This window comes from Eurosta solidaginis, chromosome 4 (genome assembly GCF_040869045.1).
Source record: "Eurosta solidaginis isolate ZX-2024a chromosome 4, ASM4086904v1, whole genome shotgun sequence".
Lineage (NCBI taxonomy): Eukaryota > Metazoa > Arthropoda > Insecta > Diptera > Tephritidae > Eurosta > Eurosta solidaginis.
This window is the reverse complement of record NC_090322.1, coordinates 22,737,250-22,759,326: the sequence shown is the minus strand read 5'-3', so window position 1 is coordinate 22,759,326 and position 22,077 is coordinate 22,737,250. Positions and strand designations below refer to the sequence as shown.

The following is a 22,077-nucleotide window of genomic DNA, read 5'->3' as shown; positions in this document are numbered from 1 at the left end:
AGGCATCACTGTGATGCATTTGCATGTCGTAAACATAGTTGTGTGGGTTTTTTATTCAACCGTTTTAAAAAATGAAGGTATCACAATTGCAGATCGTAAAATTGCTTGTGTTGGTTTTTTAAGCCACCACAAGACACAGCAGGTAGAATTGAAATTGCCCCTACCCAAAAGTTCGACCCAAAGGGGGGGACATCAGAATTCGTTTTAGAGGTATGGTTCCTTCGGCAAAGTTTCTTATTTAGAATACGATTTTCACAGAGCAATGAGCGATTTTTAAATCGACCCGCCCTACTACATAACCTCAAATATGGGCAAAAACGGAGTTTTTTGCACTTTAGGTTAGGATATCTCAAAAACCAGAGCTTGTAGAGCAAGGCCAGACTTGGATTCAGCGCATCATATACCTTCGGAAATATATACAGACCAATTCTAAATATTCTCGCGGAATTTTGTTCTCGCGGATTTTTTTTATTCCCGCGGAAAAATTCCTCCAATTCTTTTCTCCTAGGGAGAAGAAAAATTGGGGAATAGGAATTTCGAATTTTCGAAGTCAGCGGTTTTGTCAATTGAAATTTCGTTGCGCATTTCTTATTTTGTTTAAAAAATTGAAAAGTTTAATTATTGTTGCGAATTTGTTTGAAATTAAGATATAAGGTATAAACAATGCGAATTGTTGCATTTCATGTGGTATTCACTGAAATGAGTAATGAATTGGTGCCACAGCAACATCAACAGAGGAGCATAAGAAGAAGACGGCGGGATAACACAAATCCGCCCGAGTTGCCTGTTTTCATTCTGCAAAGCAATTTTCTGGCGGCCACGTCGAGTTGAGTTCGCCTTTCGCCATATGCCAAAATCTAATGAAGCCTTCTTAAAAAATCGTTGCGCAATTTCTGGATGCCTGCATCAAATATACAAAGAGCTCTTCCGTTGCTTATGATATACTTTTCGACTTAAAATAAAGAATATTGTGGTTGTTGTTGTAATAACAGTGAGAATATTGTGGCAGATTGTAAATACATATTTTAGCACAAATTTGTACAAATAAGTGTTCTTTCTTAAAAGAACGAATTTCCTTTAACTATTTTGATGCATTCCCTTTAATTTAACTAGTGAAAAAACTCCTATGAAATGGCAAAGAAATCTCCCTCACATTCATAGTACCTACTTTTCTCCCATAACCGGTTTCCTCTTTTTCGAACATTGTTCAGAATAGGAGATAGGAGGAAAGGGAGAAGTGAAAAAACTCACAAGGAATTTTTATTTAGAATACGAGGAATAGGAGAAGGGAAAAAACTAGCACGGAATTTTCGTTTAGAATTGGGCTGATAGTCTGGTTTCTGGGTCTGAATGATGGTTGAATTTTGTCGGCCTGTGTTATTTATCGAAATATTTCATAAAACGAATTATGCTAAGAATGAACCTATAACTAGGAATATACATCTACATAGCAAATAGATTCAGTAGTGTTATTAATTTTAATAACAGCTTATATGTATAACTTTAAATTTGAATTGTTTTCTATTTTTAACTAGTCTGTAAGAAAGCATGTAGTTATCGACATGTAAAAATTGAAGTAGATAAAAGTCAGCGCAAAGCATTTATCAAACACCGAAGGCATGTCTCGATTGGGTGAATCCAATTTCAAGGGGTTGTGTTCGCAACCCTTTCAAGGGGTTTCCAGCACACAATATATAGCTACTCCAACCCAATTGTCAACTCACCTAACAGTGGCGAATCCTGTTTCATTGACAGCTGAGGCTCTGGCGACCCCAAGTTCCTCATGGAACTAGGGGGTGGGGAGGGCGGGATGGCCTAGAAGGTTTAATGTGATCATATAAATCGTTCCCGAGATGGTCGAGCTAGTAGTACCTTAATAGTGCTTTGTTACTGGAACGTACCGGATCTATATCCGGCAAAGGGCCATCAACATCGATAACACTCCCCAAAGCCTTCGGGGAGTGTCTTTATCGTTAATACAACAACAACAACAAAGCATGTACTTTTAGACTGCATGAATTAAACAAATAAAATGCGCACACAAAGAAATGACTAGTAATTCAGATTGATATTATTGAATGGTTGACTTGGCACATTTTTTTTGAACAGCTGACGACTTAGCACATTTACACATCATTGTCCATAGCTCGTAAAAATTAAAAATTAAAATATTTTTTTTGTGATCGTTGTATTTTGAATTCAGTTTTAAAACTGCATTAAAATACAGTTTTTCAAAAAAGTGACTTAGCACATTTTCACATTAAGCTAACGATATATGTTTTTAACGAAAAATATGCTTTTAACAAAAAATGGTTAAAATGAATATGAGCGGTTTCCTCATTAAGTTTAAAGATAAACGAACTAATATGCCTGCGCAACTATTCACATATCGTTAGCTTAATGTGAAAATGTACTAAGTCACTTTTTTTGAAAATTTGTATTTTAATGCAGTTTTAAAACTGAATTCAAAATACATCGATCACAAGAAAAAAATATTTTTGTTTTTAATTTTTACGTGCTGTTTGCAATGATGTGTAAATGTGCTAAGTCGTCAATATCATATCAGTTAATAATATCAATCTGAATTACTAGTTATTCCTTTGTGCGCGCATTTTGTTTACTTATTTAATTCATTTAGTCTAAAAGTACATGCTTTGTTTTTGTTGTTGTATTAACGATAAAGACACTCCCCGAAGGCTTTGGGCCGATGTGTATGGTCCTTTGCCGCATATAGATCCGGTACGTTCCGGTAACAAAGCACTATTAAGGTACTAGTCCGACCATCTCGGGAACGATTTATATGACCACATTAAAACTTCTAGGCCATCCCGTCCTCCCCACCCCTAGTTCCATGAGGAACTTGAGGTCGTCAGAGTTTCGGCTGTCAATGAAACAGAATTCGCCACGGGTAGGTGAGGTTGGCAATTGGGTTGGAGAGGCTATATATTGCGCTGGGCACCCCATCAGAGGGTTGCCTACACAACCCCTTGAAATTGGATTCAGCCAATTGAGACATGCTTTTGGTGTTTGGTAAATGCTTTGCGCTGATCATAATCTACTTCAATTCTTACATGTCGATAACTACATGCTTTCTTACAGACTAGTTAAAAATAGAAAACAATTCAAATTTAAAGTTATATAAGCTGTTATTAAAATTAATAACACTACTGAATCTATTTGCTAGATGTATAGTCCTAGTTATAACTAGGTTCATTCAAAGCATAATTCGTTTTATGAGTTATTTCAATAAATAATCTATTATGCCGAAGATCACGCAGTGGAATATATGGAATGAACAAATTAGATAAATCAGAGCAATTCGTGTTAACGTTTATTACATTTTAGGCAAGCATGAGTGAGATTCAAGTTGTTCTGTCATGCAAAGTCTGAAGACCAAGCAATTTGCACCTGCTGGTATATGATGGGAAGCCGTCTGGCCAGTGAAACATACGTAAAGCAATTTTTGTAAAAATTGTTTGAGCTCTCTTAGTTTTATAGGAGTCAGATTCATAGAAAGGATTCCATATTATTGAGCAATATTCAAGACGACTTCTGACCAAGGATATATAAAGTGCGTTCAACGTCATAAAGTCAATGGTGATACGTCTACTGAACCCAACCATTGCAACAAATTTTGAAACAACGAAGTCAATGGTACTAGAACAAGAGAGTTTGGAGTTAAAAATTACACTCAGTACTCTTTACTCTCTTGACAACGATTAAGAGATTTAGTATTTAGTTTGTAGATAAAGTATGTGGCAGTTGTCTTTTTGGAATAAGACACAACACAGTATTTGTTTGAATTTAAATATAAATTATTGTCTGCGCACCATCCGGCAAAAGAGTCCAGATCAGAACTGTTAGAAATAGTTTGACAAATAAATAGTATTTTTTGTGAAATATATAGTTGTAGTGTTTTATTTTAATCATTAAAGGTGAGGAGTGATGGGAAAACATATTGAGTAAAAAGTGCTAAGTCAGGAGAAAAAATTTGTTATGAGTGCGGAAATTGTGCTATGTCATAAAATAGCTGCTGGGCATACATGATTTTTGTTTATCTTTTTCAAAGCTTCTACACTCAAAAGCATTGCAATTAAACTAACGGTATATTGCACCTAACGAAATATGTGCCTATTTAAAAAAGCAATAATATCTTTTTGTGCAAAGGCTACAAAAAAAAAATTTACTTTTTTTTGTGTTTTTCTATATTTTGTAAATTATTTAAAATAACTTATTTTTGATTGTCATTTGTTACATTGACAATTAAGAACTTGTATTTTGTATGGAAGATTGAGTTCAATAAGGGATTTGATGTAGAAAACTTGATTAATTATTTCATTAAGCATCTGTGTGAAATGGGTATTAGTTTCTCATGAAAACATCTGTACCAAATGATTTCAAATTTTGAAAAGATTTTTATAGTTTGAAATTGTAAAGTGAAGTTATCCACTTACATAGGCGGGTGATTTCGTAGTCCACCCTTCACTGTTAGAAAATTGTAATTTTTTGTGTAAATAATACACCTAAATCTTATATTTCAGCTTCGTATTCTATGAGTATTCGCGTTTAAAGGCAGTTTTCATAGGGGCGAATAAACTTACTACATATAATGAGTTAACCGGGGATTACCCGTATCGCTTTATATGTATGAAAACATTTATTTCAAGCAATTTTTTTAATTTTATAATTTATTCAATAATTTGGGAAAATTTTAAACAACGTGACATCAGGACGGACAAAGCGACAGCTCTTTCGATTATACCTTATAAATCTCTTCAAAGCCTTTTCTCCCGGGAGTGGGAGTCGAACCCGCACTCCTACGATAGTTGAAATGATTACAAACGCATTTAGCTACGTCTTACCACAGTTAACTACAAGTTTGCAAATTTTTTTTTAATTTAACTAATTTTTTACTTCCCAATGCACGCTAGATAACCTTCGATTACTTACTGGAGTTTAACTCGCCAATATTGAGTGGTGAAACTTTAGCTAGCTCGACGGAACAATAAGAAATCGGTAGTTAATTGAGGAAAGTATGTTAACTCGGCACTATAAAAATGGCCATAAGTGATAAAATTTCAAAACTTATGTAATTACTATTTAAACAGAAAATGATTCAAGTTTGAGTCAAAGTCGAGTCAAAATGTCCCAACCGAAAGTATGTCATGCCCCATTACCCATTTGATCTTCGAATTTTAATTAATTTAATGCATTCGAAGCCAATATTTGTTTAATTTGTTTTCACATATCGACTGGTAAGTGGGATATTACCCTATCTCGGTTGCCAGTTCGAAAGCACTCTATGTATAAAAATATTTTTCAAAAACGCTCTATCTCAGGATTTGTTTCAACAATCTCAGAATGTTGGAGAACATACTCTCACAACTAAAATAAATCCCTATCTCACGAAAATATCTAATACATTTTTGCTCATATAGAGAGTTTTTGAATAAAATTTAAAAAAGAAAAAAAGCAAATATCAAAACTAGCCGCACTGCGTGGAGAACTTCTGCACATGTATTTTGGGATTTAGCCATAATAATGTCATTTAAATCAAAAAGTATACAAATATTTGTATTTTCATCCCTTTTTTAGTAGTTTGAACGTTATTTTTCAAAGGAACAAAATTTCGTTTTGCTGATATCAAAAAACAATATCCAAAAGTTCGTTTTCAAGTTTGAGCTTAAAAAGCTTTAGCTTCGAAATATCAAAGAAAACCCAAGGCCCGTATTACTCAATTCACTCAAGCGATTGGATTCTAGATAGAGAGAATACGCCTATTATAATAAAACTTTACTGTAAGAAAGATTTCAAAGCTAGAAAGAAGTGCAAGTCAAAATCTATAAATCTTATAAAATAAAGTCGCTAAATGTCATTCTACCCACATCACTTCACACAGAATGCTCCGATTTTAAAACGGTTTTTTGCATTGCAAAGCTAAGATATGTGAGATGGATATTTTCAATATAATTTGAAGGTATATATTATAGGGGCGTGCCAAATTGCCAAAATGTAGTAAAAAATCATAAAATTTTTGTTTACGCAGCTATAACTCATAAACGGATGGATGAATTTAAAAAATTCTACTTTGCAGTAAAACTTTGAAATATTTACCTTCGTTCTGCATAAAAAAAAATACTTGATTCCTTTCTTATATCAGCCAAATTGTTTAATCAAAAGTCACATTTTTACCAAAAAAGGCGTGCGTGTGGTTGTTCGCTGTCAACTGAGCGCGCAAATTGGTTTTGAGTGAGACATGATGTGTCACATACGTACATACATAGCATTCGCTGCGTTATTTAACTTCGGGAGCGCATTTATATAATGGATGTAGATATGTATGTATTTTCATATCATATCAGCTTGACATATTTATGCGTGTTGCCAAGTTAATGCAACATAAATGGTGCAAAATGCATACATATCTTGAAAAATACTCTTTCGTTAAAAATATTGAACATTTCCTTAAACAAAATTTTTATTTTTTGGTATTTTTGCATGTATATGATAATATTTGTGCACTAAGGAGATTTAATTCTTAAATATATTTTTTATGCTAATTTGTATGCTGATCGTAAAGACAAATTAAATGAGTATCCATTTTTAATGTTTTTTTATGGCAGGAGTTATTTTAAAAAGAACTGTTTTCACGAATTTTCTTATTAAAATTTGCACGTAAGTTGTTTAAGCTGTGCTAATAATTTATTTTATTTTATTTAAAATCAAAACAAAAGTGAGCTTTTTTTTATCAATATTTTTTAATCAATATTATTGCAAAAGTAAGTACAATAAGTACCGTACAGTGCGATTTTCTATATTATTTAGCAGTGCTGCTCAAAATTTTTTATATGGAAGTGCAAATCACAATACATGTACAAGATTGTATGTGCACTGAAATTTTTTTGTATTAAAAAAAAAAAAGAATTTAAATAATTTTAATTGCTTGATGTCGGGAAAAGTTGAAGATTTGGTTTCAAGGTACAAAATGTTTGCTTAAAATATTACGTAAATAGTTGTATCGTCAACATACAAGAGGCAATAAACTTAATTCTGAAAGTTGCGAAAAATTATATTAACCTATAGCTATAGTTTTTGTAGTAACATATTTTATATATGTCGTCGAAATTTGGTTTTCAATAATCGTTCTAAAAGTGAATGTAGAGATTTCCCTGAATGTTACATTACAAAGTGAGTTTTATAACTTTCGAAATGCTTAATTAGAGGGCTCTGCGTGGTTTGTTTTAAATTTGTGTTACAATTTAAATAGTATATTAGCAACAGAGATTACTGAGTTGCTGAAATACCACCGGAATTTAATAAAATGTTTAACAAGTAAATGATAGGCATGGTTGCTTAATCGTTCCCCCCACTTAGAGTCAAAAATTGTCTCATAGCCACGAAAAATAATATACCGAAATAAAACACAGCGGCGTGCTTTGCACACAGAGTATATTAACTTTGATTGGATAACGGTTTGTTGTACAGGTATAAAGGAATCGAGATAGACATATACTTCCATATATCAACATCGTCACTATAGAAAAAAAATTTGAATGAGCCATGTCCGTCCGTCCGTCCGTACGTCTGCTCGTTAACACGATAACTTGAGTAAATATTGAGATATCTGCACCAAATATAGTACACGAGCTTATCTGGACCCATAATAGATTGGTATTGAAAATGAGCGAAATCGGATGATAACCACGCCCACTTTTTATATATATAACATTTCGGAAAACACAAAAAACCTGATTATTTAGTAAATAATTCACCTAGAATGTTGAACTTTGAGGTGTGGACTGATATTGAAACTCTTGATAAACAGTTGAAAAAATTGTTTAAAATTGGCGTGGCACCGCCCACTTGTGATAAAATCAATTTTACAAATATTATTAATCAAATCAAAAATCGTTAAACCTATCGTAACAAAATTCGGCAGACAGGTTGCCTTTACTATAAGGTTGCCTTTACTATAAGGAAAAATTAAGGACCACGCCCACTTTTATTGTAAAAGATTTTTAAAAGGGTCGTGGACGAATAAAATAAGCTATATCTTTGCAAAAAAGAGCTTTATATCAATGGTATTTCATTTCCCAAGTGGATTTATAACAATAAATAGGAAAAACTTTATATTTAAAAAAAAATGGACATGGCACCGCCCCTTTTATGAATGAGCAATTTTCTATGTTTCGGGAGCCAAACTCGAAGAAAAACTAACGGATCGTAATAAATTGGGTACTAAAATTTTCCATATAGCAGGGAATATTTCTAGAAAATATGGACGAGATCGGTTAAAGACCACGCCCACTTTTATATAAAATATTTTTAAAAGGGTCGTAGACGAAAATAATAAGCTATATCTTAGCGAAAAAGAGCTTTGTTGCACGTGTTATGTAGAAAAGTAATTTATCTGTAATGAAATGTACAATTAAGTTCACGCTGAGTATATAATGTTCGGTTACAACCGAACTTAGACACCTTTACTTGTTAAAATAAAAATAAAAAATCCAAACTGTCGATTTTATAATTGCAAATATAGCTACTAACAAAATAGTACTTATTTGGCAGTCTAGGTCTAGTTCCGAACCAGAAATGTGTATCACTAGTTACTGACTTCCCTTGCGGATAATTAACTATTATCATATGAAGTTGAAATAGGCTCCTTTTCTTTTGGTACAGTTTTGCTTATACATAGCTCTGCGGTCAGTTATCTATTTTAATTTTATTTATGAATCAGTTTTGATTACAATTTTCTTCAGTGCTCTCATATTTTTGAATAATTTTTTGTTGCAAATTGTTAGTGTAAATTTTTTTCATCATACACAAGTGCCTGAGCTTCATACGGGAGTGCTTTTTCTTGGCACTTTCATAAGAAATTCGAGCATTTTCATATAATTCGAAATTATATGAGGGCATATGGGAGTGCTATGAATTTTTTTTTATGTTTGAAGTGTGAATTTGTAGCTGTGCCTATGATTCAGGGCAAAACAAAAACAAAAGTGCTACAAGTGTATAGGGGTTAAGCAGCCCTGTTATTTAGTATAATTTTTCGAAAGGACAAATAAAAGAAAAGAAAGGGAAGTATAGGAGAGGAATGGAACGGAAAGGAAAGAAGAGGAAAGGAAAAGACAGGAAAGGAAATAAAGGAGAGGGAATTACAGGGGAGGAAAGGAAGGGAGAAGACAGGACAGCACAGCGAACGAAAGGACAGGAAATGAAAGAAAAGGAAACGAAAGAAAAGGGAACAATAGGAGAAAAGAGGACAAAAAAGGATGAGAAAGGAAAGGATAGGAAAAGAAATGAAAAGAAAGAAAACAAGGAAAAGAAAAGGAATGGAAGGAGAAAGAAAAAAGGAAAGGGAAGGAATATAAAACAATTAATTAAGATAATGTTTCCTTAACTTTCATCCATGCAGTTTAATATTTTAATAATTATTTATTGTTACGATTCAAATAAGTTTTTGAGCCGAGCTTTTCATAATAAGCATATAAAAGGAGAAGAAATTACAAGGCAGAAGACAGGACCGGACAGCGAACGAAAGGACAGGAAATGAAAGAAAATTAAAGGAAAAAAAGAAAAGGAATGGATAGGAGAAAAGAGGACAAGAAAGGAGGAGAAATTAAAGGATAGGTGAGGAAATCAAAAGAAAGGAGGAAGGATGGGAAAGGAGGAAAGAAAAGGAAAGGGAACGGAAAGGAAAAGGTATAGGAAAAAGAAAGGAAAGGATATGAATTATTTTATTTTTTAATTGAACCTATGAGGTGGGTTTTGTCGTAGGCTGAGGTAGCACTCAGTCAATCCAGGGTCAAGTAGAGGTCCCACAAACTTAATAAGAACACAGTAGTTATGTGTTATTGACGAATATACACACACACACACGGCTTGAAGGGTAGGGAGGGCAGCAGCTTTCCGTACAAAGGTGGCGCGGGAGGGAGGCGACCTGCGAGGAATGAATATAGTTAGTGCCGGCTCTCTAGCTGGACACCACCGCCTCCATGCCCGCACGATGGCACGGCTGGGTGCGGAGTTATACACGCCGGAACTCCGTATGCCGATCCGGGGGCTGAGGGGAGTGCACCCTGACGGCACAGCGGTAGCCCCTTTAGCTGGTGAATCGGTCTACGGCCGGAGCCGGGGCGGAGGGGAAAAGGGCCGTATGGTCATAAGGCGGCGCGTCCCCTCCCCCCCCCCCCCCCCCCCCCCCCTACTTAGCTGGGACACGGGCGAGAAAACCATAAAGGCGGCGACCCGTTGTCCCCGCAAGCAGAGGGTGACCGTTCCCTGACGGCGCCTCTTCCCACTCCCGTGGTGTGGTTGGCTCGCTCGCTGTTTAGTACTGACTCGCTAGCTGGACACCACCGCCTCCATGCCCGCACGATGGCAGGGCTGGGTGCGGAGTTGTGCCAGCCGGAACTTTGTAGGTCGACCTGTGGGCTGAGCGGGAGTACACCTTAGCGGCACAGCGGTAGTCCCTTTAGCCGACGAATCGCTCTACTGCCGGAGCCAGGACTGAGGGAAAGGGGTCTGTTGGCCGAACGGCGGCGAGCCTCCCTTACTTAGCTTGGACACGGGCGAGAAAACCATAAAGGCGACGACCCGTTGTCCCTGCAAGCAAAGGGTGATCAGTGCCGTGGCGGCACCCCCTTTCCCTCTGGGAGTGGGATTGGCTCGTTTGCTGGACATCGCCCATCCCGTGTTTGCACACTAAAGTAAGGTGCCGGAGAGCGGTGCACCAGCTTTGTCCTTGCCGGTTCGTATGCTACGAGGAGAAACTGGGCCCGAAGGTCACCACGCTACGCAGCTGTACAACCGGGTCGGCTGGAGCCTTAGCTGAGGGGAAGGGGTGAGGTAGCCATAAGGCGGCGAGCCCCCCTACTTAGCTGGGACACGGGCGAGAAAACCATAAAGGCGACGACCCGTTGTCCCCGCAAGCAAAGGGTGACCCGCGCTAAGGCAGCACCCCTTCCACTCAGCTAGTCAGGACGAGTGGCAGGGCGGCTTAATAAAGCAACCACTTCCTCTGACTAACCTGCGAGGAATGAAATGCCAACAGCAAATTCATTCCTTTTTATACTGCTTCTGTTATGATGCGAGTTAGAAATAAACCGCTAATTGGGCACTTCAGTGAATTGCCATTTACTGTGAGCTGACGTGCTATGTGCATATTATTGTTGTCGCCAAATGCGATTCGCATGCATTGGTTTGTAATCGGTGCTGTTGGCTACCTGTTAATGTACACTGTAAGTATACTCTCAGGCGTAGGTGAAAAAGGGTTTTATTTATTTATTCAAGTCTATGAAATACAGGTTTCTTACAGACTATAAGCTATGTGTATCAAACAACGTAAAAACTTAACAACATATTACAAAACTGTATTCAATATGTTAATAAGTTTATACTTAGATATTGAGAAGTCAAACGAAACAGAGTTAGAGATCCTTTTAAGTTTATTGATAGTTCGAGCGATGGGAGCATTTCGAGCGTAATCAGTTCTAAGAATTTGCTCATAGAAGGGAACAACAATACGCAGAGACCTCCGCGGGATGTTAAAATTAATCCGGGCGAGAAGAGATGCACAATCTATTTCTCCACTGATAATATTGAAAAAGAAAGATAATGAAAGAACGACTCGCCTTGTCTCCAGCGTTTTCAAATTTATTAGAAGTAACCGCGAATTATAAGTAGGCATCGGCTCAGAGAAGTTTAATAAGCGTAGCGCGAACCTAAGAAATATTTTTTGGACCCTTTCAATTCTATTTATTGCAGAAATATGGTATGGTCTCCATATTATAGCACCATATTCCAAGTTTGACCGAACAAAGGCTGTAAAAAGTAATTTAAGAGTATAAGGATCCGAAAATTTCGCACAATTACGCCTAATAAAGCCCAAAAGTGAGTACGCTTTGGCGATAATAAAGCTTATGTGGCTATTAAAAGAAAAGTTCCAGGTAAAAATGATACCAAGATCCTTAGTTTCTTCTAAAGAATCTAAAAAGAGCCATCAATCATATAGGTTGAAGGGAAAACATTTTGTATCTTCGCGTACGTTATGGAGAGGTGAGGGTTTAAACACCAGACCTGCATTTTATCAATATCTGCCTGAACCTTATTAATGTCGTCACGATTTTGAATATTAGAATATATTTTTAGATCGTCAGCATATAATAGGTATTTAGCGAAAGAGAAACTGCTTATGTCATTTATGAATAACACAAAGAGCAGTGGGCCTAAAATGCTTCCTTGAGGAACGTCTGAACACTCTATAAAAGGTCGTGAGTTGGTGTTATCAACAGTGACCACACATTGCATATTAGATAGATAAGATTTTAACCACTTAAAAAAAACAGAATGAAATCCCAGGTGTTCAAGCTTACTAATTAGCACCACGTGTGATACTTTATCGGAAGCCTTGGAAAAGTCAGTGTATACGCAATGAACTTGAAGACCAAGTTGGAAAGACTCTAAGCAGTATTCACTAAATTCAGTCGAATTAGTAATTCTGATCGATTTGGAATAAAGCCATGCTGAAATGGTGTTATTAGACTTTTTGTTGCAAAATATATTTTCTCCTTTACAATAACCTCAAAAAGCTTCGAGATTGTGGACAGCTTTGAAATCGGACGATAATTACATTATTCTTATTTCCACTTTTGAAAGTAGGAGTAATGCATGTAATTTTCCAATCTTCCACAAAATATCCTGAAGCCAGAGACATATTAAAAATAATTTTAAGTGGTAAAATTAACGCTGGCGCATTTTTGAGCAAAAAAACCGAAATACCATCAATATCAGTTTTTTCTGAAGGCTTAAAACCCATTATTCCTTTTAAAACATCCTCAGATGAAAGTATGAGAGATCCAAAATTTACGGAAGAAAGATTGTCGTGTGAACCAGCCACAAATTCGGGTTTACTATCATCCAATATAAAATTAGAGCTAAAAAACTTCGCGAACAAATTTGCTGCATCAGTTAAGTTACTAGCAGATTCGTTCTCCAAGAATATACCAGATGGAATACTAGAGATAGATTTTTTTGATTTGATGAAACTCGAGAATGATTTGGGACTGGCTTTTATACCGGACTCAACATTAAGTATATAATTCCTATAAAGAAATTTATCCAAACAGTTAAATTCCATCATGTATTTCTGATATGATGCAAAACATATAAAGTTACCTGTAGCCTTGTACCCTTTAAAGAACTTGTTCCGCAGATTCTTCAACTTCTTCAGGCGACGATTGTACAATGGAAGTTTATATGTTTTTTTTTCGGACAATGGGAACCCATTTCAGACACACTTCAGATTGTGGTATTTAATATATAAATCACTATTTAATAATAAGCACTATTTATTTTTATAAAATATTTTTATTTAACCGCTCCTAAAAGTGTGTTACAAAACGTTTTTAAATATTTCAACCGAATGAAAATTTTTGAAAGACAATATTTTACAATTGAAAAATAAAAATTAACAAGAACAAAAAAATTCAATTTATTTAAAGTAGGTACATTTAAAGTTGAATATAAATATAACCCTACAATACTCCCCCTTCCGGAGATTTAATGTTAAATAAATTAAAAGTAACTTTCTTTTTTGTTTTTGTGTTAGGTATCTGTATTTTATCAATCATTGCTGGTTTTAAACGATCGATAGGAATAGATTTAATTTCATTGTTTATTTCAATTTTAAAGTTTTTAATATCTTTTTCAATAACTCTATAAGGACCTTCATACGGATGTTGCAAGGAATGTTTGTTTATTACACGTACAAAAACAAAATGACAATCTTTTAAATCTTTTGGAACAAAAATACCACTAGAATTTTGATGATGTTCCAAATTTGATTTAAAATTTTTAAAATGTTCACGCAAACGACTTAAAACATCCGTTGAAGTTATATTCTCTGTAGTTGAAACAAATAATTCACCAGGTAATCTTAAATTTTGTCCATAAACCATTTCAGCCGGTGTTGCTGAAATATCTTCTTTAAAAATCGATCGCTAACCCATAAGTACTATCGGTAACTCTTCATACCAATCTCTGGATCCATTCCTAGCCATTATTGAAGATTTAAGCTGTCTATGAAAACGTTCTATCATTCCATTAGCTTGGGGATGATAAGGAGAAGTTGTTATTTGATGACTTCCAAGAAGTTTCGTTAATTCTGAAAACAAGTTTGAAGTAAATTGAGATCCCTGATCTGTTGTTATATCTAATGGAACTCCAAAACGTGAAATATATTCTTTAAAAAATTTATTTACAACCGTAACTGCAGAAATATCTCTTAGTGCGAATGCCTCTGGCCAACGTGTAAATCTATCAATTATAGTTAATATGTAACGATATCCTTTTGAAACAGGTAAGGGTCCAACAATATCTAAGTGAATGTGTTCAAATCTAGATTTTGGAATTGGAATTTTCATAACTGGAGATTTTGTATGACGATGTACTTTCGATTTTTGACAACTTATACATTCTTTAGACCAAGTATTAATATCTTTATTCATTTTAGGCCAAAAATATTTCTTAACTATCAAACGACGTGTAGCTCTACTACCAGGATGTGAAATCCCATGTAACATATCAAATATTATTTTTCTTAAATTGTTTGGAATGAAAGGCCTAGGATTTTCTCCTGACACTTCGCACCATATATTAAAGTTAAGAACAGGAATTTTTATTAGTTTCAAATTTAAAAATGTTTGCTCTGAGGTAAGTTTGCTTAATTCACTGTCTTGTTGTTGTTCACTTTGTAAAATTTTTAAATTAATGTCCGTTTTTAAATTGTTTCTACTTCAAACGCACGAGATAATGTATCAGCTACAACATTTTCTTGTCCTTTAATATACCTAATGTCATTCGTAAACTGAGCAATGAATTCCATATGTCTAGTCTGTCTTGGACTGCGTTCTGTTTTTGAATTTAAAGCAAATACAAGAGGCTTGTGATCTGTGAAAACTGTAAATTCACGTCCTTCTAGAAGGTAACGAAAATGTTTAATGTTCAAATAAATAGGTAATAGTTCCCTATCAAATGCATTATATTTAATTTCGGATGGAGACAATTTCTTTGAAAAGAATGCAAGTGGTTCTGACTTATTATTAAACGTTTGATGTATGACACCACCTATTGCCGTATTGGATGCATCTACATTTAAAGCAAGTTTTGCATCTTTGTTAAAATGATTTAACAATATCGCAGATGCAAACTTTTCTTTAATGCATTCGAAAGCTTTATTAGATGTATCGTCCCAAATTAAAATCTTGTCTCGCTTCTTATTTGTTATATTAATTAAATCATAGATAACTGTCGTAAACTCTGCTAATTTTGGTATATATCGATGGTAATAATTAACCATACCAATAAATTTTTGGACGATCAAAATTTCGAATGGCTAAAACTTTTTCTTCTGAGGGTCTAATTCCCGTTTCAGAAATATTATGTCCTAAAAAGTCAACATTTGTTACGCCAAAAGTACATTTACTTGGTTTTATATTTAAACCGTACTCCGTTAGGCGCTGAAATAGTACGCGAAGATCTTTGAAATGTTGTTCCTCATTTTCGCTTGCCACTAAGAGATCATCAATATATGTAAAAACAAAGTCTAAATCATTAACTGCTTCATTAATAAATCGTTGAAAATTTTGCGCGGAGTTCCTAAGCCCGAAAGGCATTCGTACAAATTCAAACATGCCAAAAGGCGTAGTGATTGCAGTTTTATAGATATCCTCTTCTGCCATTGGAATTTGGTGATAAGCTCTTACCAAATCTAATTTTGAAAATATTTTCTTATTTCTTAGATTCATGTTGAAGTCATGAACATGGGGCAAAGGATAACGATCAGGAACTGTTACGACATTTAATCTTCTAAAATCTCCACAAGGACGCCAGTCATTTAACTCCTTCTTGGGTACAAGATGTAAAGGAGATGCTACTGCTGAATTAGAAGGTCTACATATCCCTGTCTTTACTAAAAAATCGAATTCAGTTTTAGCTACTTTGAATTTAATGGGGTCTAAACGTCTTGGTTTAAAAAATGGCAAATTTCCTTCAGTGACTAATCTGTGAACTGTTGTATGTCTAACTGGTTGTGAATAATCTGGTTCAGAAAATAAAGAAGGAAATTCTTTTAGTAACTTTGTAAATTTGTTATCCACAGCGAAAACTTTTGGTAGCGAAAACTTTTGGTAGCGAAACATTACAAACACATGAAATTGTGTTAACTGAAAGACTTGTTATCGGATCTACTAAGCATTTGCGTTTAACATCAACTAAGAGACCATATTTACACAAAAAATCAGCACCGATAATTGGTTTAGCTATATCCGCTATTAAAAATGTGAACGGAAATTCGCGACGCAGTCCTAAATTAATATTTAAAAGTTTTTTACCGTATGTCGAAATCGTTGAACCGTTAGCTGCAGTTAAAATAATATCTGATGACTTTTTCGAACTTGAAGATTTTGAAACCGGAAGCACTGAAATTTCTGCTCCACTATCTATTAAAAAATTAAGTTTGTTTGTTTTATCAAAAATAAATAAGCGACGTGTAAAGGTGTCTAAATGTCCGTTGTTTGTCGCCGTAACAACGGATAACTTTAGTTTGACGAACTATTATTTTTAAAAGCGCATGGTTGTTTGCACTTCAAAGCCTGATTACCAAACTTATAATGATACCTACAATTTGGGTTGTCACGAGACTTTGATCGATATCTAGAAGGACTTCTAAAACGATTCCTACTAAAAGATCGGGACCTTGAATAGTTTTGACTCATCTGATTTTTAATTTCACTGATCTCTAATGACAATTTTTCAAAATTTTTGCACATCATGTTAGTTGTTTGAACCAAATTTGAAATAATTGCATTTTCGCTTTTAGAATTTGGAAAATTACTAACTGAGGCTATTTCATTTTTATTATAAATTTCCCAAATATTATCGGCTAATTTAACTAAATCACTTATTTCATTCAAATTCGAACTAGTAAGAATAATACTTAAATTTTTGGGCAACTTCCTTATCCAAAGCTTTTTAAGAATTTCTTTGCTAAAATTGTGTCCAGAGAGTAGCACTAGAGACCGATAAAACTCAGAAGGTTTACGATCTCCCATTTCTGAATCGGATAACACTCGATCTAATTTGGCATTCTCACTTAATGAGTGCCGTTCAATTAAAATGTTCTTTAATGCAGAAAATTTGTCATTTTCAGGAGGATTTTGAATAAAATCAAGAATTGTCATAATTACATCCTGTGGAAGTGCAGTTATGACATATTCATATTTTGTCCCTTCCTGAGTAATGTTGTTTCGACTAAATTGCATTTCAGCATGGATGAACCATGCTTCAGGGCAATTAGTCCAAAATTGGGGAAGTTTTACCGATGTAGCAATAATTTCATTATTTTGATTCACATATGGATTTGGTAAATAATTTTGATAATTTTCATTATCCAAATCAATAAGCGAATCGTTTACTTGATTTCGTGGTGTAGATGTACGTATATTATTTGATGGTGAATGAAACATTGTTAATAGAAATAACTACAAAAATTATATTATATGAAGAAATAAAAATGTCCAGAAAGGAGCGTTTACAAAACCCAAATTATTAATCTATTTTGATACATATACAGATACATATAAATAATATTAATACTAGATACAGCTCACCAAATATTTGTCGCATTGGCTTTAAAATTGATTGATGAAATTAGACAATGTATTGTGCAATGGCTTTAATTGTTTTGTATTTGTAGCTTTTGTTGTTGTTGCTCTTGCAATGTTTGATTGAAAGGCTGATGTTAATGATGCAGCGGTAACGTCTGAAATAATGACAATCCAAAAATACGACGAAGACGACGTCGTGCAGTTGAAAATAAACTAATTTTATAGAAGTGAATCTAGTTTTTGGACCACCACGTCTACGTCAAATACGCGTTTGAGAGGGATCTTGTGATGTTCACGATATATTTGGTATATATTTTCAACTTGTTTTTCAGATAATTCTTCGAGTAGTGAGGACACTTCACACTAGTTTAAAGGTACGAATTACAAAACTTTTAGCGAGTTAGAGCTGGACGTTGCAAGATGTTACGCACTTTATTTGAAAGTGAATTTAAATAAATCTCTTCACTGGTCTTTTGTAAATCAATTAAAGTTTGTTCAAGTGCACCACCTTTAACAATTTGTTTAAGAATTTGCTGATAAAAACGTAATAAGTTGGATATAGTAAACATAACTATGGTATCGTTTTCGGAAGTCAATATGGTTTCCACTCGCATAATATATAACTAGGAACAGAATAAATCGATTTTTGCTGAACATCAACTGGTGGCGTTATTATTTCATACAGCATACAAGAATTAAAATTTGATTCGTTATTTTTGAAGGACGGTTTTTATGTTTGGCTGGCTAGATCGCCAATGTGGTATTTAATATATAAATCACTATTTAATAATAAGCACTATTTATTTTTATAAAATATTTTTATTTAACCGCTCCTAAAAGTATGTTACAAAACGTTTTTAAATATTTCAACCGAACGAAAATTTTTGAAAGATAATATTTTACAATTTAAAAATAAAAATTAACAAGAACAAAAAAATTCAATTTATTTAAAGTAGGTACATTTAAAGTTGAATATAAATATAACCCTACACAGATAATATGTCTTTAAAGATACAAAAACTAGCTGAGACATCAGATGTAGAAAATAATTCCTCCCAATTAAGCTCAGATAAACATAAGTTTAATTCAGAAAAATTACCGGCTTTAAAATTTAAACGTACGTTTTCGACAGAGGCATTTGATGCAAACTTATAAAACTCAAAATTAATAGTCAGAGGAACATGATGCAAGTTAGATGGCGACAACAGTGGAGTCTCAGGTGTAGGAGAAAAAGGGTTACAGTGGGGGTCGTACTATTGTAACGCTACGTTACAAACCATTAATTCAAAATGCAACAACAAATTACCATTTTTAAACATTGCAACCTGTGTGAAACAAGGTGTGGGTTGCTAGTATTCTATAAAAAAAAAAAAATAAAAAACCAGTAAATCTTATTTTACTGCATTTAGATTTACAAGACAAACCCGGTTTTATTTTAGCCTCCGAAAAGAATTATGTTTAAGAAATAAAACCATTATTTAGTTAAAAACGTTTTACAGTTAATTAAGTTCATAATATGTACTAATTATCGTATTTCTTTAATCATGCTTTTGTATTAGCACAGTTGTAAAGTTGCTGTTTTTGCTTCACATGTACAAATATTCCTATTTCAATACAACTTTCAAAGGTATGTTTAGTTTGCTATTTGTGCATGCTATATATGTATCCAATACACTCAGCTCCCATTGGTTTGGGTTAATAGCGCAGGGTGTTCACACGTTCGACTATACAACTGTGTTATTTCAATAGCAGAAGGTAGAAATAGCATCAGAAAATACACTATTTCATTTCATTTCATTTATTAATCATTTTGAACTCCGTAAGTATAATATTTTGTTATTTTCTCTTTTTATACATAGCAACTTGAAACAGCATCGTTTACGTCACAGTGATAACAAGCCGTTTGAGTGTCCCTACTGTCCAATGAGATTCCGCTGTACTACCGATGTATTTAATCACAAAATAATGCATATCGGAATTAAGTCACACATTTGCGATGTGTGTGGTGCTGCGTTTCCTCAAGCTGCTATATTGCGGAAGCATAAAAAGATTCATAGCGGTGTAAAGCCGTTTAAATGTGAATATTGTGATATGCGGTAAGTTACATATACACAAAAATTCATATACTAAATTTTTTGAAATAACTTCAACCCTTCTTTAAATAGTTTTGTACGCATGACTCAGCAGCGCTGCCATATGCGAACGCACACCGGCGAGAAACCATACAAATGCAAATACTGCGATCGCGCTTATGCACAAAGTGGAGATCACGTTAAACATTTACGTACTCATCTAGGCGATAATGTTTATAGATGTGAATTTTGTCCGCTAGCTTTCCGATTAGCTTCAGAGTTGCGTTTACACTTTTCTTCACATAAAAACGAAGATCCAGAGACGCGTGAGCGAAATATGTTAGCATTGAAGAAAGCAGAGACTCAGTTGCAATTGAAATTAGCTACTAATAATGTTGCTGTTCAACAATGATGACGTCGATAAATTTAGCAATTTAGTTAAGAAGTTCACAATCGAATGGAACAAAATGTTAGCACAACCGACTAAGATCATTTATTTATTTATAACATTTTTTTTTTCAATTAAGAATAAAGGCCGAAACAAGTGCAGAATTGCTGCGCAGCTAGATTTTACTCTACACAAAACACATGTGTCGCTGCAGGCTAACCAGCGCGCTCCATGAACTGTTCAACGCTTCCCAAGGCAGTCGGTTCTATGTACCGGAGCGACTCGGGATTTTTACCGACCAAGGACTGTCATTTCAGTGTAACCCCATTTAATTTGTTGCGTCCCTCCCACAAATTGTCATCCTCCCAGCAGCTCCTTGCAGCAGGACTGCTCCATTTTCTCTTGCTCCGGGAAGGTATCGAATCCAATCCGGGTCCGTCTCCTGACCCCGGTCCTGAGAAATGGTTTTGCTGCATCTGCCGGAAAAGAATCTTTTTAGGACGGTCATACTCTGTTCAGTGTGTCTCGTGTAAGGGATGGTTGCATCGGACAGGTTATTCTGGGCTTGATCCCAAAACCCGACGTCCACGTAACTTTTATAAATATTTTGTGGCTCCTTGCTGTTCACGCCCAAGGGCGTCCCGTAGTCTACACCTAAGCATGCGCCATGTTGCCAAGTCGCAAACCCAAATCATCCGCGTACCCCAATGCTTGCGTAAGGACATCCAGTCCCAGGGCCACAACAGCAATTGCGTCCTGGCCTTCCACAACCCAGGCGTAGTCACCCGTCACTTACCCCCAGAGTGGCGACGTCTCCCCCTATGCACTTCAGAATTCTGCAGTTAAACTGTAATGGACTAACTGGGAAGATTACGGAGATAGTCGATTTCATGAAGCGGCACAACATCCGCGTTGCTGCGATTCAAGAGACTAGACTCACAGCAAGGTCTGCATTGCAGACCTGCTCTGGGTATAATGTCCACAGAAAAGATCGTGTGAGCGGAAATGGAGGCGGCCTCACGTTTATCATATACCACTCTGTGCAATATTATATATTTGATCTTGGCATCGACCGCAGGGACAATGTCTTAGAACGTCAAGGCCTATCTGTCCGGTCAGGCGATGCAAAGCTAGAAATCATCAACATCTACATCCCTCCTGCCACCTGTTGCCCCAGTGGATACCGCCCTAATATCAGGGCCTTACTCACTGGCAACAATCGCATTATCTTAGGTGATTTCAATGCCCATCATGATCTATGGCATTCAAACTTGCGGGCGGACAGTAGGGGTGAGATGTTGGCGGATCAAATAGAAGAAACGACGTTCTGCACAATAAACGGAGACGCCCCCACACGTATGGTAGGAAGCTGTCACAGCTCGCCAGATATCTCAATCGTGAGCGCAGAACTCGTAAACTGCGTCAACTCGCAGCCGATGGTAACATTGGCATCCGACCACCTGCCCATACTTATTTCGCTCGAGCGTACCGCCGACTTCATCGTCACTGAAAAACGCACTTTCATAAACTTCAAAAAAGGAAAGTGGGAAGAATATAAATCCTTTACAGACAACCGCTTTGCTGCCCTCCCTATCCCGACTGATGCCCGCCAAAGGGAGTGTGCCTTCCGCAAGGTCATTGAATCCGCCTCGGCACGTTTCATTCCCGCCGGGAGAATTCCCGAAATCCGGCCCCTCTTCCCGGCGGAGGCCGCAAACTTAGCGAGAGAACGTGACCTTATAAGACAGCTTGATCCAGGCGACCCTCAAATAAGGGATATAAACCAACGCATCAGATTGCTTGTGGATGAACACAAGCGGGCGAAATGGAAGGAGCACCTAAGAGGTTGTAACCTCTCTACCGGTGTGGGTAAACTTTGGTTCACCGTAAAGTCCCTATCGAATCCGACTAAGCACAAAGACAAAGTTTCCATCGCCTTTGGCGACAAAGT

At 35.6% G+C, this 22,077-nt stretch overlaps 1 protein-coding gene across 1 annotated transcript in view; it reads left to right on the top strand.

Moving 5' to 3' along the window:
* The window catches only part of LOC137248431 (zinc finger protein 107-like), a 106,516-nt gene that overhangs the window by 11,246 nt on the left and 73,193 nt on the right, over positions 1 to 22,077 (top strand). Inside the window, exons 4-5 of the mRNA XM_067779369.1 lie at positions 19,526 to 19,762; positions 19,832 to 20,138. Of these exons, the coding sequence (XP_067635470.1) occupies positions 19,526 to 19,762; positions 19,832 to 20,138 (544 nt within the window). The remainder of the gene's footprint in view (positions 1 to 19,525; positions 19,763 to 19,831; positions 20,139 to 22,077) is intronic.